Raw genomic sequence first — 14,008 nt, 5'->3', positions numbered from 1 at the left:
AAACATGCCACCTTTGTGTCAGTCCTTCTGCATCCTTACAGCAAACAGATTTAAGTTTTTTGTTAAATTTAAAAAAACAAAGAAGAGTAGAACATATTTAGATGCAATACACTGCACTTTTATTGAAATCATTTTGGTTGTCCCACTGGGGGACTATTTTGGAAGTTGCTTAGTCACATTTGTGCTCAGCACAGGGGCGACATGCACCTTGTTCTTCCAGCAAAAAGGTAGGAAAGCTCTAGGGCATCGCGTTTTGTCTTGGAAGCAAGACAACGCAGAGCAACATAGATTTGAATCCCGGTTTTGCGCTTAGACACTGGCCTCTGATAATAAAAAGATTAAGTAAAAGACTTGGTGGTGCTGCTGCACCAAAAGTCAAGCCCATTGGTTCCTAAATTGAGCCCGGTACTGGTGATATTAGTAAAAAAAAGTTTGTTACATTGCTGCTGAATTGAAAGCAGGGTAAGCATCTATCAACTTTTATAGGAAATGCAACAGTCCAACAATTATAAAGTGAATGTCCGTGGGTGGGCAAGATTACATCGGCTAGTGATCGGAGAGATAAAGCTGTTCATTCGCTTGCTGTTTCCTGACTAATTGTGGCACCAAGTCACCAGTATAGCAAATTAGGAATGTATTCCTTAAAGGCTCCCTGATGGGGGCATCTCTAGCCATTTTGCCACAAAATCGCAGGGTGCAGTTTTCTACCCATGTGAATGATACCCAGATTTGATTGAGGTTGGACTGCGATTTAAAAAGTTCCTATTTGTTTAAAAGAATATTTGACGTTGGCACCTGGCTGCACAGGAACCAGGTGAAGTTCATGCCTACCAAGACTGAAATCCTGTTTTGTGGTAAGCACAGTGTGCTACAGAGCAGCAACTTTGTGCTCCCTCATTGGCATCCTGCTCATCACCAGTGAGAGGTCAATACCCTTTGAGTGATGCTATTAAGGACACTCTGTGACCTGGTTTCTCTTCAGGTACCCTGTTGCTCTGGTTAATGCTCGTCATCCACGCTGTATTATTACAACAAAGGTCTACCTTGGGTTCATAGATTTATAGGTTTTTTCTGGTTAAGAACATGTCTGTCTGTCATCTTCTTGACTGGTATAAAAAAGTGTTCATGTTTCGCCAGCCTTTTGGAACTACATTTGCTCCCACTGGCTGGAAGACTTCTTTATGAAACTGCCTCATAGTGCACCGAGCTACTTCAGGGACAGGCTCCAATTTAATCATGGGTAAAGCTATTCTCCATGCCCCCGACAGATAGCTGGGCTCATCCAGTTCAGGCCTCCTGCTCGTTCCCTCTGCACCCCTATTAAGAGAGTAGGAGTTGTGAGGTAGCACCATGTTCAACCAGGCAGCAGTAACCTGGAAGTCCCTTCCAGAATTCTTCAGAAGAATAGGTGGCCACTGAAGGTTCAGAAGTATACTGCTCCTGTTTGATAGTAGCGAGACCTTCCTGTAGGATGCAATTGATATCTGAAATGGCACCAGTATGCCTTTGCTGTGGTCAGGTGCTTTACAATCTGGGCTACAATAAAAGTCAATCATCTAGAGCAGGAAGAGGAATGATGGAGCATAGAGTGGGCCTAAAGGGAGGTATGTAATGCCCAGAGAGGCAGGACAGTTTTATGATAGTTAACTGACAGGTTCTACAAAACGTATTTTCGCTTGCCAGGTACCTTTTTAAAATATCTCCAATAACTAAATAAGGAAAATGGAGGTGGTTGCTGCTACTGCTGCTGTGATACCCATTCATTGATTATCATTGGGTTTTGGTCTTTTTAACGGGTCTCTGTATTGGCCACAGGTAGGGCCGTTTCTAGAGAGTATAGTTTACATAACTCCACACCTCAAATCCTGCACTGCGACTGTGCCCCAGCATTATCAAACCTTTGCAACCTAAGCAAATGATGTTTTATTTACTCGTCATTAAAGGAACCAGAAGCACACAGCAAGCTAGGCAACACTGTTGCAGAACATATTTTCATTATCTCGTGTATGTTCCCTGTCTAAAACAAAATCTTGCCTCGATTTTACTGCCCCTTAAGGCTTTTATTGCTGCTTCAGTACCTTTTCTTTTTAATCACTTTGCGCTCAAATGAAAGTGTTTTCACCATAAAAGACCGCAAGTTTGATTAAGTAAATACAAACAGATGATAAACTCTTGTAAGCAAAAGCAATTAGTCACCAAGGTGCTGAGGAGGTCCTACACATTGAGAAACTACAAATGTTGCTCAGGTGAATGTTGCAATGGAGAAAGCATCTTAACAATCCTCAATCCATAATAGATTTTCATCAATCCTCCATGTAGGTAAGGCATGGTATCAATAGTAAAACGGACACAAGTGACCACAGTTCAAGGGTGTTTATTGAACTTAAAAAGGGTTAAGAAAAACGCCTATCTAATCCTAAATCTACAGATGGGAGCAAGCTACGACCATCAAATAATAATGCAGTCCTCCTAGTGGTGTCTTGTCAGAATAAAAGGGCTTATACTAATAAACCTATTGCCAATCCTTACTGCTAAATACAAACAGTGTGGGAAACAATGTTATGAAAAAGAAAGAAGTGTTCACAAAATTATATGTCAGGATGTTCAGGCCATTGACCTCCCTTCTACACGTTTTCTGCACGGGATAAGGCGGTACACTCAAGCTTCAACGTTCAATCATTCACCTGCTCTTTAATTATGTTTGTGTCACTTGCCACATACGCTACTTATATATCGGTGGTATCATTCTCCCCAACTCATCGGCTGTGCTGACTTCACTGGCCCTGCTTGGCTGTAGGAGCCAAGGACAGTACCACAGAGGCAAATTATTCTCCCCGCCTTGACTATCGATACGGGAGAGCCCTGGGTACCTCCGACACACAATGCAGGATTCTTCAGCCTTGATTCCTGGTTTTAAGCTTCCTATTCTCGAAGGTTCATGAAAGCAACAGTCTTTTGTTGATAAGGTCAAGGGTACTTCCCTCCTTGCAATCCTTCGGTTTTGCCATTTTTCACCTTGTATTAAACTGCCATCTTGGAACTGCTGCTTCCTTGTGTGCTTTGCCTTGCCCAGAGTGTGCTTTTGTGCTCCTCCTTTTTTTCCGTGTGGGGAAGTGTGATGGAAGTCAGGTGTGTGTAATGATCAGTAATTGCCTGATCCTGCCTGATCATTGTATTGGGACAGGTCAGGTATACGGCTCGGGTGTTTGTCCATTTTCCCTCACAGTAAGCTGTCCGTCAGAAAGTGTTCATGTTGGAAAAGGAGGGGGCGGGGGGGCGGGTTGAGTTCCCAAGTATCCTACTTAGTAGGATGCAGTAGAGGTGTTACAGGTAAGTGGAAACTGTGTCTCGCCATCCGGTGTCCCACCTCCTTTGCCCTAGGACCCCTCGCCCAGGTGATCCTCCCCCACTGGTCCATCCCCAGGAACTGGATCCAAAAGCGATGGTGTGTCCTGGCCACCTGGGTGACAGATCCCTGGGGACTAGTGGGTGAAACACCTTCTGGTTTCTCATATAGCCTATAGTCTAGTAAATCATGAGTGACTTGTTTAAATAGCGTGCAGTGCAAACTGAACCACTTCTATGGACCCTCATTTTTGACAACTATGGGGCAGGGAGATTAAATGTTTTGCACAGGATCACACACTTTGGTTAAGTGGTGATTTTGGATTGGAGGCCTGTCTGCAATTTAGGCACTTAGAATAAATATTTGTTAGTGTTTGAAGATCTAAAATATCTTTAGGCATGACTTCGAAAGGAAAATCAACACAACAATATAAATATTGTTATATTAATCTGTTGGGCAGAAAGAGTATGATTGTTCATTTATTTTCACCAGCCTGAATAGAAGAATATAAGCAAGGGCATGCAAAGTATGGGGAGTCTTAATCATGGTGCTTTCAAGGCTTATAGACAGTCGAAACGTGGTTGCTTGCTTGTAGTCATTTTCACAAGGCATGCAGCTTGCTCTGCTCCCCTTTTTAATCATCCAAAATACATACACTTGGGGACATGCAACAGACAAGTCACTTGCAGCCATCTACCACTAAATTAAAAGGCATGCTAAAGATATTGGACAGACCCATCTGTGCGACTACGTGCCACCGATTCATTTCTTTGTACTTGAAATGCAAAAGACATTCTGCCTTCTGCAGTTTTTACAGGATTCTTGGGAATCCCCAAACAGGCTGGTTACACTGGGACCGTGATAACAATCCGGTTTGGGGGTTCTTAACATCCGAATGCTCACCTCCATTTTAATGACCACCATCATGTATTTGCCCATTCCTACGTAGCTTTTGCAGGCTCTTCCGGGAATGAATCGCCAAGCTGATCCTGTGCTCCCACAGCAAAGGCTCTCTGGGCCGCCACACACTTCACATCCATCCAAATAAGTGGCCCTGAGGTGGGGCAGTCGAGTTGGCTGGAGCTTTCTATATAAACTTTGTTTAGGGTTCATGGTCACTGTAAACAGATCTGCAGGGTGTTGCTTATTTTGAGACAAAGGAATTTGTCCAGTTATACCTACCCGTATGGCATTTGATTATTGTTTGATGGGGTACAGAAAATTGAGACGATTCACACTGGACTACTTTTCAAACTGTGTATTATGCCATTTTGTATTTGGGGTTAAGCATCAAAGCTTGGAGCCTAGGGAATGAACAGCCAGACAACAATTTTGTGCACGTGTTTTCTGTTTTGAAAACATAATAAAGATGAATAAATACTGTTAATGGTTTCTTAGGCAGCAAAACTCCAGGGATGGCAGAGATTCAGCTTCAGAAGAGGTTCCATGAGCTGAATTTGACTGCTGATGCGTTCAGCTCCATGCGCTATGTTGGCACGCAGACAGTCGTGCCACCTACTGATTTCACAAATCTGCAGGAGGCAGTGAAACAGAATGTGAAGGACACCTCCACGCGATCTTCTAGGCCACCAGCCATCGTTTATAGCGCCTTGAAGGTAAGACAAACCTTTGTGAGTTACTTCCCAACAATCCTGCTCAAAATGTCAATATGTTCCCTTTTCCTCTGTGTGCCAAAACCAGGGCTATGTGGGCTGTTAACCCAAGCTACACTGTGGGAACATGGCTACTGTTTGCCATGCACTGAACAGGGCTAAAATTTAAGACCAGCAAGTAGCTATTTGCAAGTCGAAATCATCTGTTTTCAGTTTTAAAATATATGAGACAGGTACTTGGCAGTTCATTTTGTAGCTTCTATACACTGCTGGGGCTGTGTATGCATGTTTGTGCACATGATTAAAATTATTAAATCTGAATAGTCGACTGCTTCTCAGCATAGTTCCCAGTCTGAGTGAGGACATTATACAGGATTCAAGGATCAATATTGCTGGGAGCTTTGTACTGCCTGCATATAGCATAGAAGAGCTGATTAGCTTTACCAACCGATTCTTCATGCCATCTGGTCCCATGCACGTTTGCCTCTGTTGTGACATTAACTCTGTTTGGTAATGTGTTTAAACGGTCATTACAACACATCGAAGACATTTAAAGCATAATGGTTCACAAATAATGAATAAAAAGATTTACTTTACATCTCATGCACAAGTTGTATTCACAAGGTGTTCTGTACTGTCACTGTGTTCCCCATACGTGTCTCCTGCTTACTGGGTGATGCCTGAGACCAAAAGATTATTTTAGCTCACCCTTCTTGGTAAGGAGCAACAATCTTCCCAAGCCCCCCAGCGCTTTCGGATGAAACGGAGGCCAGTGAATTTACAGTAGGGGCTAGGGGAGGTTACAGGGGGTGTCGCTACAGGTCATAATATGGGAAGGGGGCTGCACGTCCTGCCCCTGTTATTCATAAGGAAGCAAAAGCCATCTTGGATAGTAGCAGCCATATTGGAATCGAGGCCTGGTTTTGAGCTGAAGCCAAGGCCGCAGGCCCGAGTCCCACGCACATAAAGTGCATGCAGGTGGTAATAGATTGTAGTTGGGCACCAGTGAGGAAGGGCCAGAGCTGCAGGGATTCATAGACCCTTAATTGTCTCATGTTGCTAACATTTCGTATTGCAGAAGGAATGCGCCCTGCAAGGGGACTTACGGCTCACTGAGAAAAGTGATCCCACGAGAAGGATGGCACAAGCCTCCGACCCATCCTGTACCAGCTCAAAGTAATAGCACCTGAAAAGCCCAAAGACCCCCAGCATTCCAAGATACCGGTCAGTCCCAGACCATAACTCATGAAAGTGTTAAAACCCAAATCGATCATAAAAGATCTGAAAACGGGGATTAGCCGCCCTCACCATAGGTCGTGCGATTTGTGCTGGGAGGGGTAATACAACATAGCTAAAAAAAAGGGTGGGGAACTTTGGTTGGTTCCCAACGTGTCTGGAATCGAGCTAGAATTTTTTAGAAGCAATGGACTTGAAGTGTCCTCTTAGCCCATGTCTGCAGTACCAGGTGCACATCAGGTTAGGGATATAGCCTGTATTGTTTTTCTTCAAATAATTGCCAATCAGTGGTAACTTCACGCCCGATGACGCGAAAGAAGGAACCCATGTGGAAGAAGATGACAGGAGGGGCTGGGACCAATGGCCTTGCATCCCTTATGGAGCAGGTAGCCTATGTATATCTGGTTTCTACCAACAATCCACGCAAATCTTGCATGTATGCAAGTTATGTCACTGATGATGCTGTCTGCCCTCATAAAGTGTTTGTGCTGATTTTGCTAGAACATTTCGTGGCAGCAGAGTTCTTTGCTGGTGCATTTCTATTTTTGTGGAAATAAAACTGTTTTCCTTGCAAGAGGTGTGCTGGGCCTTTTTCCCTAGTGGGTTGTATTTTTCTGGTATGAGCGTTGAGGGGCTCCTCTACATTTTTGTTGACACTGGCGTGATCCACCGCATCTCTGGAGTGGCCATGCCCTCCTACAGTGACCAGTCCAAAGCACGCAACCCACAGCGGGGTACATGGGCCGTTTTTACATAATTCCTGTATGCTCTTTGAAGCAGGGTGCAGCTCCTAGTAGAGTGCAGGCTGTTGGTGACCCCGTGACGGAGGAGTTCGGTTGAACACGCAAATGTAAGTGCACCTCTTGGCAGAAACAACCAAAGGGGTAGAAGTGAGTGGGGAAGTGAGGTGTGTGTGTGTGCGCGCCCGCGAGTGACGGCAGAGTGTGAAAAGGCCACATGGTGGGTTTCATATTTACTATTATTATTAACGAGATTATAATCAGGAAAACAAGAGTGTGGAATCCTCTCTGAGTAAGGGGGTGAAAGTAGCACCATTTCTTTTATTGATAAGGAGGATACAATGGTAAGAGCTCCATATCCTGTGCCCAATATATTCTGGGCGGGGGAAAGATGAAATGTAGTGATTGTTGTTTTAGCTTATTATTTTAGTTCATTGTTTTTAGTTTATTGAATTGTTATTGTGAACTTGGTGGAGGTCAAGGGAGGGCCAGTGGAAATAGTGTGAGTATGTGGTGTGCAAAGGGTGGGAGTGAGTGAAAGAGGGGAAAAGAGGGCGTGAATAGAGGGCTACCAGGAGGAGGGAATGGAGGACTGGTAGAGACGGTTACAATAATACTTTGTACGACTACACATTTTTTGTTGAAATACCATTGTTCGTATGGGGGAAATGACTGCTGGAGTATATCTATAGTGCGTTGTCATTGTTCAAGGATAAAATAGAGAAGTACCACAAGCAGTTGTTGGTAGAGACCCAAGGCGGAATGCCCCGCCCCTGGCCAGAGCACGGTTCTAATAGAAAGATATTACAGCACATTTCTAACCGCTAAGTATAAGGGCAAATAACTGCAGAAGCGAAAGGAGGTCTTGGATCTGTGAAAATGGTGGGGATGTAGTGGATACCGCCAGGTCTATGCCCCAGTGCGAAGGTAGTGCCCCCCCCAATGTAGTAATGACAACGACGCCAGAGGAAGCGCCACGGGCTGTGCCTAGAGAGGGTGCTCTATCCCCTCACCGCCCACCCAGCCCCAGGATATGCCAATCCAATATATGTGCCGCTGCCTGCTTCCTCTCCACCCCCATATTGACCAAACACAAATACCACTACACAGCGGGAGACCAAGTCACAGAAGGAGTTAGAGGCAATGCAAACAGAGTTGACCCGGTTGAGGGCAATAAAAGAAGGGGAGAACAAACAAGGGTGTGGTTTGGACGAGTGAGGGACCGGGGGCATTTTGTTCAGATTGGACAGCACTGCCATTAAGGATGTGCGTGTCAAAGCACTGGAGTAAAGACAGCGGAGCCGATAGTGCAGGTTATGGGACAGTAAGGCTGGACAGGGAGGGGGGCAACAAGAGGGACAAGGATACTGGGACAGTGTGGAAGAGTTTGGAGATGAGGAAGGTGAGACGCAAGGGGCTCCTGAAATTATGCCAAGGGTACAGAGTTTGTAGGTTGCGCGATTGAGGAGCAGGTTTAGGCGGGTAGCAGTGGCAAGGAAAAAGGGAAGGGGATAGAGGGCAAGGATTAGGCAAACAAATGCTGTTAATACACAAGGGACCTGGGAGGGCGAATTATGTGCCATGGGAGCAAATGGATAAAAATGATTTCATCCAGACGCTCCCGGCCCTTACTGCTGGATCTGGGAAGTGGATATACGCCTTTGAGAAACACAGCAGGGATTCCTTTAGCGGTAGGAGACATGAAAAGCCTACTTGTTGCGATGATTGTGGAGACCATGCATGGTACGTGTGGGTCAAGGCAGGATACCTTGGAGTAAAACTAGACGACGATGCACATGACAGGACACCTTTTAATAATGTCAAGGCAGGAGTGTGCGACGGGTGTACCCAAACACCCCTGACTAACAGTCCATAATGCAGAATAAAATGGGGGATTATGAGGATGCTGCTCAATGCGTTTTAAAAGTGCAGAAGATGTGGCGAGCAGAGACGGGTGACCAGTGGAACTGATCAGTTCCTCTTTTTTCTGTTTCATTATTAAAGGCAATTGCCCAAGGAAGTTCAGTAGACAAGATAGTGTGCGTAGAGGTGAAGGGGTGGGCTGAGATTCAGGCTATAATAATGCACTATTGCAAAAGAATTAAAGAACAAGAAATGGAAACGTGTCAGAGGTTGCAGGTAGAGGAAGCAAAACTAGTACAGAAAAAGTTAGCTAAAACATCAGTGGAAGGGGCGATGACAGCAAACACGGAGACAAATTTAGCGGAGCAGGCTACAGCTCACACAGATGTAAGGATAGCAGCGTTTTGGCCAGGTGGAGGACAGGGGCAGTGGGGTGGCAGACTCCTGCATCAGTATCCTGAGTGGCATCAAGGAGGTCCGCAGCTGGGAGGAGGAGTATGGCACCAAGGGAACAGAAGCGGCTAGGGGGGTTCAGTGGGATAGGACCTAGAGGTGGTATGGAACCGTCTCCGTGCTGAAGTTGTGGGAAATGGGGACATTTTACAAGAGAATGCAGACACAGGCAGGGTGTGGGATATATCGCATACAGTTAACCTTCTCCAACACTACTGCACCCACCCAGCTTCAACTCCATACATTGTGATACATCAGGCCTACACTGTTACCCCTAAACCACCCCCCCCACATGCAGGAACAAGCACCACCTTGTATGCAGCTGCAAGCAGCCCAGCAGAATGCCTTATACGGAGGGCAGATGCCCATGCCTAATGCAGTGCCGAATGGAACAGTAGCGCCCTACCGAGGGGGCAGTGTCATGGGAGGAATTCTTAACGTTCCTGGGTACTAATACGTATCCTGATTAGGACAGCCCACAGAAAGCTCTTGCATGCCCAGTCCGGTCCATGCCTAGCCACCCTGACAAGGAACCCTTGGTGGGTGCTGAGATAAGGTAACCAGCAATTCATCTTCCTGGTCGACACAGGTGTCACTAAATCGTGCATCAGTGAGGGAAACTTCCTGCTCTCAGATGAAACGCTCAACACACAAGGATTCTCTGGGGCTGTCACCACGGTTCCCTACACAGTAGAGGTAAATATCAAAATAGGAGTGAAAGTGGTGCATACACCCTTACTATACTCTGAAGCCTCCCCATAAATCTGTTAGGACAAGGATTTGTTGAACATGAATTTTTTTTTTTAAATTTCTTTTATTATTTTCTTAACAATAAGAACATACAAACATAGTATCCTCTTAACCCATGGAGGATTGATTCATTTCCTTCCCCCCTCCCCCCTGACCAAGCCCATAACCCCACGCTGCAGTCTTGCGCCTCCAGGTCAGTTTGCGCTGTCTATATCTCCTTCAGTGGAGCTGTCCTCCTTGGGGTGGAACAGGGATACCGTAAGAGCCACCCACTGCAGTAGATCGTCTGAGGTGTCGATTTTCTGGTGTCTTTGCGCCAGTTCCCATGCTCCTGTCTCAGCTGTGGTCCATCTGTGTAGGTCCTCCCACCACAACGCCACCCCGGGTGCCCTGGGGCTTTTCCAGGCCATAGCAATTCTTCTTTTTGCTAAAATGTACATGAGGTCTTTGAGTCTGTTCAGTGCCCTGTTTTTTTTGTTCCTGGGGTATCGGCCCAGGATGCAGGCTTTGGGGGATTGCACGTCCAGCGTTATATCCGCATTTGCTGCCCTGGTTTGGATCTGTGACCAGAATGTTTGGATTGCCGGGCATCCCCAGAACATGTGGGTCATTCCCGCAGAGGGATCCTGGCATTTGGGGCAAGTTGCGGCGCTTGTGTCGTTGAATCTGGAGATGACTCGTGGGGTGAGGTAAGCCCTATGAATAATGTAAAATTGTATAAGCTGGAACCGCGCGTTCCGGGAAACTTTCTTGTGGTAGCGCATCACTGCATCCCACTCTTTGTCCTCGAATCTCTCGCCGAGTTCGAGTTCCCACTTATCTCTACTCTTGAGGCTTTGTTGCGTGGCACAGTTTAGTAGGGTTTCGTAGAGCCTCGAGGTTTCGTGGCCTCCCTCCGCCGCGCTTAACAGGTTCTCGATGGGTTCATGTCCGGTGTCAAGGGTCTCTATCTCTGGCCATCGTTTTGTGAGTTTGTTCGCTACTGCCCCGTGTAGGAGGAATTGACCGGGCGGCATTCCCGTAGCCTCTTGCAGTTCGGTGAAACTGAGAATGCCTCGGTCGTCTACCAGGTCTCCCAGGGTGGCTATGCCCAGGGGTTCCCATATGTTCCGGATCACTTTCTGGTCTTCTGGTCTGTGTGACATCATTGCGACTATTGGAATTTGTGGGGAGTAGGGGTCTGCCAGATTGGCGATTCTGCAGGCCCTCTTCCAGGTACGGATGCCCAGGTGAATTAGGTATGTGTCTCGATGACTCCTTTCCGGCTCAGTCCAGAGTAAGTCTCTAAGCAGCCACGGGGAGTTTCTGGGTTGTAGTAGGTGGGTGTCTGTGGTGGCATCATCCGCCATCCATTGTATTACATGTTTCAGTTGGGCCGCCAGGTAATAGAGCTCAAAGTTGGGGATTTTGAGGCCTCCTTTGTCGTACGGTCTTTGTGTAGTTTCTAGGGCTACTCTGCATCGCCCCCCGTGCCATAGGAATTTTCGACAGAGTTTGTTAAGTTCTTTAAAGAATTGTGGTGGGATGTAGAACGGGACATTGGTGAAGTAGTACAGCAGTCGCGGTAGTGCCACCATTTTGAGTAGCCCCGCTCTACCGGCCACCGAAAGGGGCAGCTTGCTCCAGAAGTCGATTGATTTAGCTAGGCCCTCCTTAGCCCGTTCTGTGTTTATCATGTGCTCTGTTTTGGGGTCGCGGTGGATGTTGATGCCCAGGTATTTGAATGTGGTGGGTTCCCACCGGAGTGCCAATGGGGGGAGGTTTTCTACCCTGGTATTGCTTAGGGCTGCCAAGGGGTATAGGCAGGATTTATCCTGATTAATTAGGATCCCCGTGCATCTAGAGAATCCTTCTAGGGTCTCAAGTATGTATGGTAATATGTGCTCGGGGTCTTTCAGGTAGAGAAGCATATCGTCCGCGTGCATGGACACCAAGTGGGACACTCCGTTTATTGTTATGCCCCCGTCTCCGTATTCGAGCCTAAGGTATGCTGCCACTGGTTCAATGGCCAGAATGTAGAGTAAGGGGGATAGGGGGCACCCTTGCCTGGTTCCTCTGGAGAGGCACCATTTATCTGAGAAGGTGTTGTTGGTTCGGACTCTGGCGGTGGGGTGTGCATAGGTGAGCTTGACCCAGTTTAAGAAGGTGGGCCCGATTCCCATCTTGGTCATGGTGGCATAGAGCCATTTCCACCTGACCGAGTCAAACGCTTTAGTGGCGTCAAGGGACACCACTGCACTCCTATCAGGCTTGTTGTCCGTGCTGTGTATGACGTGGTGTAGTTTCCGTAAGTTCTCAGTGATGGACCGTCCATGCACATACCCGGTTTGGTCTCTGTGTATCAAATGTGGGATGGCCGCCTGTAGTCTCTTTGCTAGTAATGCCGTTAGTATCTTATAGTCAACATTGAGCATGGATAAGGGCCTGTATGCACCGCAGTCCAGGCTATCTTTGCCAGGCTTCAGCAGGGGGATGATGACCGCTTCGTTCATGGTGTCGGGGAGGTGGCCTAATTTGTATGTCTCATTGTATACCTGGGATAGCAAGGGGGCCAATATATCTTCGTAGTTCTTATAAAACTCCCCGGGGAGCCCGTCGGGTCCTGGTGTTTTCCCCGTGGGTATTGATCTAATGGTGGCCATGACCTCTTCAGGTGTGATGGGGTTGTCTAGGGCCTCGGTTACATGCTCGTCCAGGTGTGGTAGCCTGATACAGTCGAGGGCGTCCTCTATGTCCGTGTCCGTGGGGGGGGTGGGGTCGGAATATAGGGCCTGATAATACTTTTGGAACGCTAGATTAATCTCGGCTTGCGTGTGGATGTTCAGGCCTTCCTCGTCTCGGAGTAGGCAGATGGGTGTTTTAGGGGTCTCACGTTTATATAGCCACGCTAGTAGTTTGCCGGGTTTGTCACCTAGAGCGTGGTTTCTTTCGGTGTATTTCGCGTGACTTAGCTTCCCTAGTGTCTCCCAGTGTTTTAGACACGCCTGTTTGAGTTCGATCACTTTATGTAAGTGGGAGGGGTCAGGGGATGGTGCAGATTCCAGGTCCTTCAACTCAGTTTCGGTGCGCTCAAGTAGGGATGTGATGTGCTTTTGGGCTCCTCCTGTGGCAGCTATCATTTCACCCCTTATTACCACTTTGTATGCCTCCCACGCTGTGCTTATATGTTGGACACTATCGATGTTAGTTTGCCAGTAGTTCGTTGTACCCTGTCGTATTTGTTCATTAAAGGGTTTGTCGAGGAGCGCCTCACTTCTGAGCCTCCATGTTGGGGTAGGGGGTCTAGGGGTTGTCAGGGACCCTGTGGTGATCAGCGGTGAGTGATCAGAAAGCACCCTAGCTAAGTATTGGGTGTGCTCAAAGTGGGGCAGGTGTTCCTCGCTGACAAAAAGGGTGTCGATTCTAGTGTGCACGTTGTGCGGTGGGGAGTAAAAGGAGTAAGCTCTGGCGTCAGGGTGTTGTGTTCTCCACAAATCTTTCAGGGCGAATTGCTGTGTTAGGGCGTTGAGTACTTTGGCTGGGGGGGAGGGGTGGGAGTGTTTGCTATCTGCTCTATCTATGCGCGGGTCTAGGGTGCAATTGTGGTCACCTCCCCATAGTATTAGGCCTTCCCTGTAAGGGCTCAAGCGAGCATATAGTGAATGGAAAAAGACGGTGGCGTTATGATTGGGGGCGTAAGTGCAGATTAGGCACAGGTCTTTTCCTTCTATGGTGCCTTGTATCAGGGCCATTCTGCCTTCGTTATCCGTTTTGGTGTGCGTTAGGACAATGGGGACGGATGGCGCAATCCAAATCAAGACTCCTCTTGCGTATGAGGAGAACGTGGTGCCAACACAGGTTCCCCTCCAGGCTTTGGCCAGTGCGGCGAGTTTGGGTGCGTTAAGGTGTGTCTCTTGGAGGAGGGCGATACTAGTTTTGTGTCGCTTCATGAAGGAGAGGATGCGATGCTGCTTGACATAACTATTTAGACCCCGGACATTCCAGGACATTATTCTAATTTTGTCAGC

At 47.3% G+C, this 14,008-nt stretch overlaps 1 protein-coding gene across 3 annotated transcripts in view; it reads left to right on the top strand.

Moving 5' to 3' along the window:
* The window catches only part of LOC138566803 (zinc finger FYVE domain-containing protein 1-like), a 730,070-nt gene that overhangs the window by 331,629 nt on the left and 384,433 nt on the right, over window positions 1-14,008 (top strand). For all 3 annotated transcript variants that reach the window (XM_069644465.1, XM_069644464.1, XM_069644466.1), the window contains one exon: window positions 4,745-4,962. In XM_069644465.1, coding sequence (XP_069500566.1) covers window positions 4,745-4,962 — 218 coding nt within the window. The remainder of the gene's footprint in view (window positions 1-4,744; window positions 4,963-14,008) is intronic.

The sequence above is a fragment of the Ambystoma mexicanum genome, chromosome 2p (genome assembly GCF_040938575.1).
Source record: "Ambystoma mexicanum isolate Mex_15411 chromosome 2p, UKY_AmexF1_1, whole genome shotgun sequence".
In the NCBI taxonomy this organism is placed as follows: domain Eukaryota; kingdom Metazoa; phylum Chordata; class Amphibia; order Caudata; family Ambystomatidae; genus Ambystoma; species Ambystoma mexicanum.
This window is presented reverse-complemented; position numbering and strand designations above follow the sequence as displayed.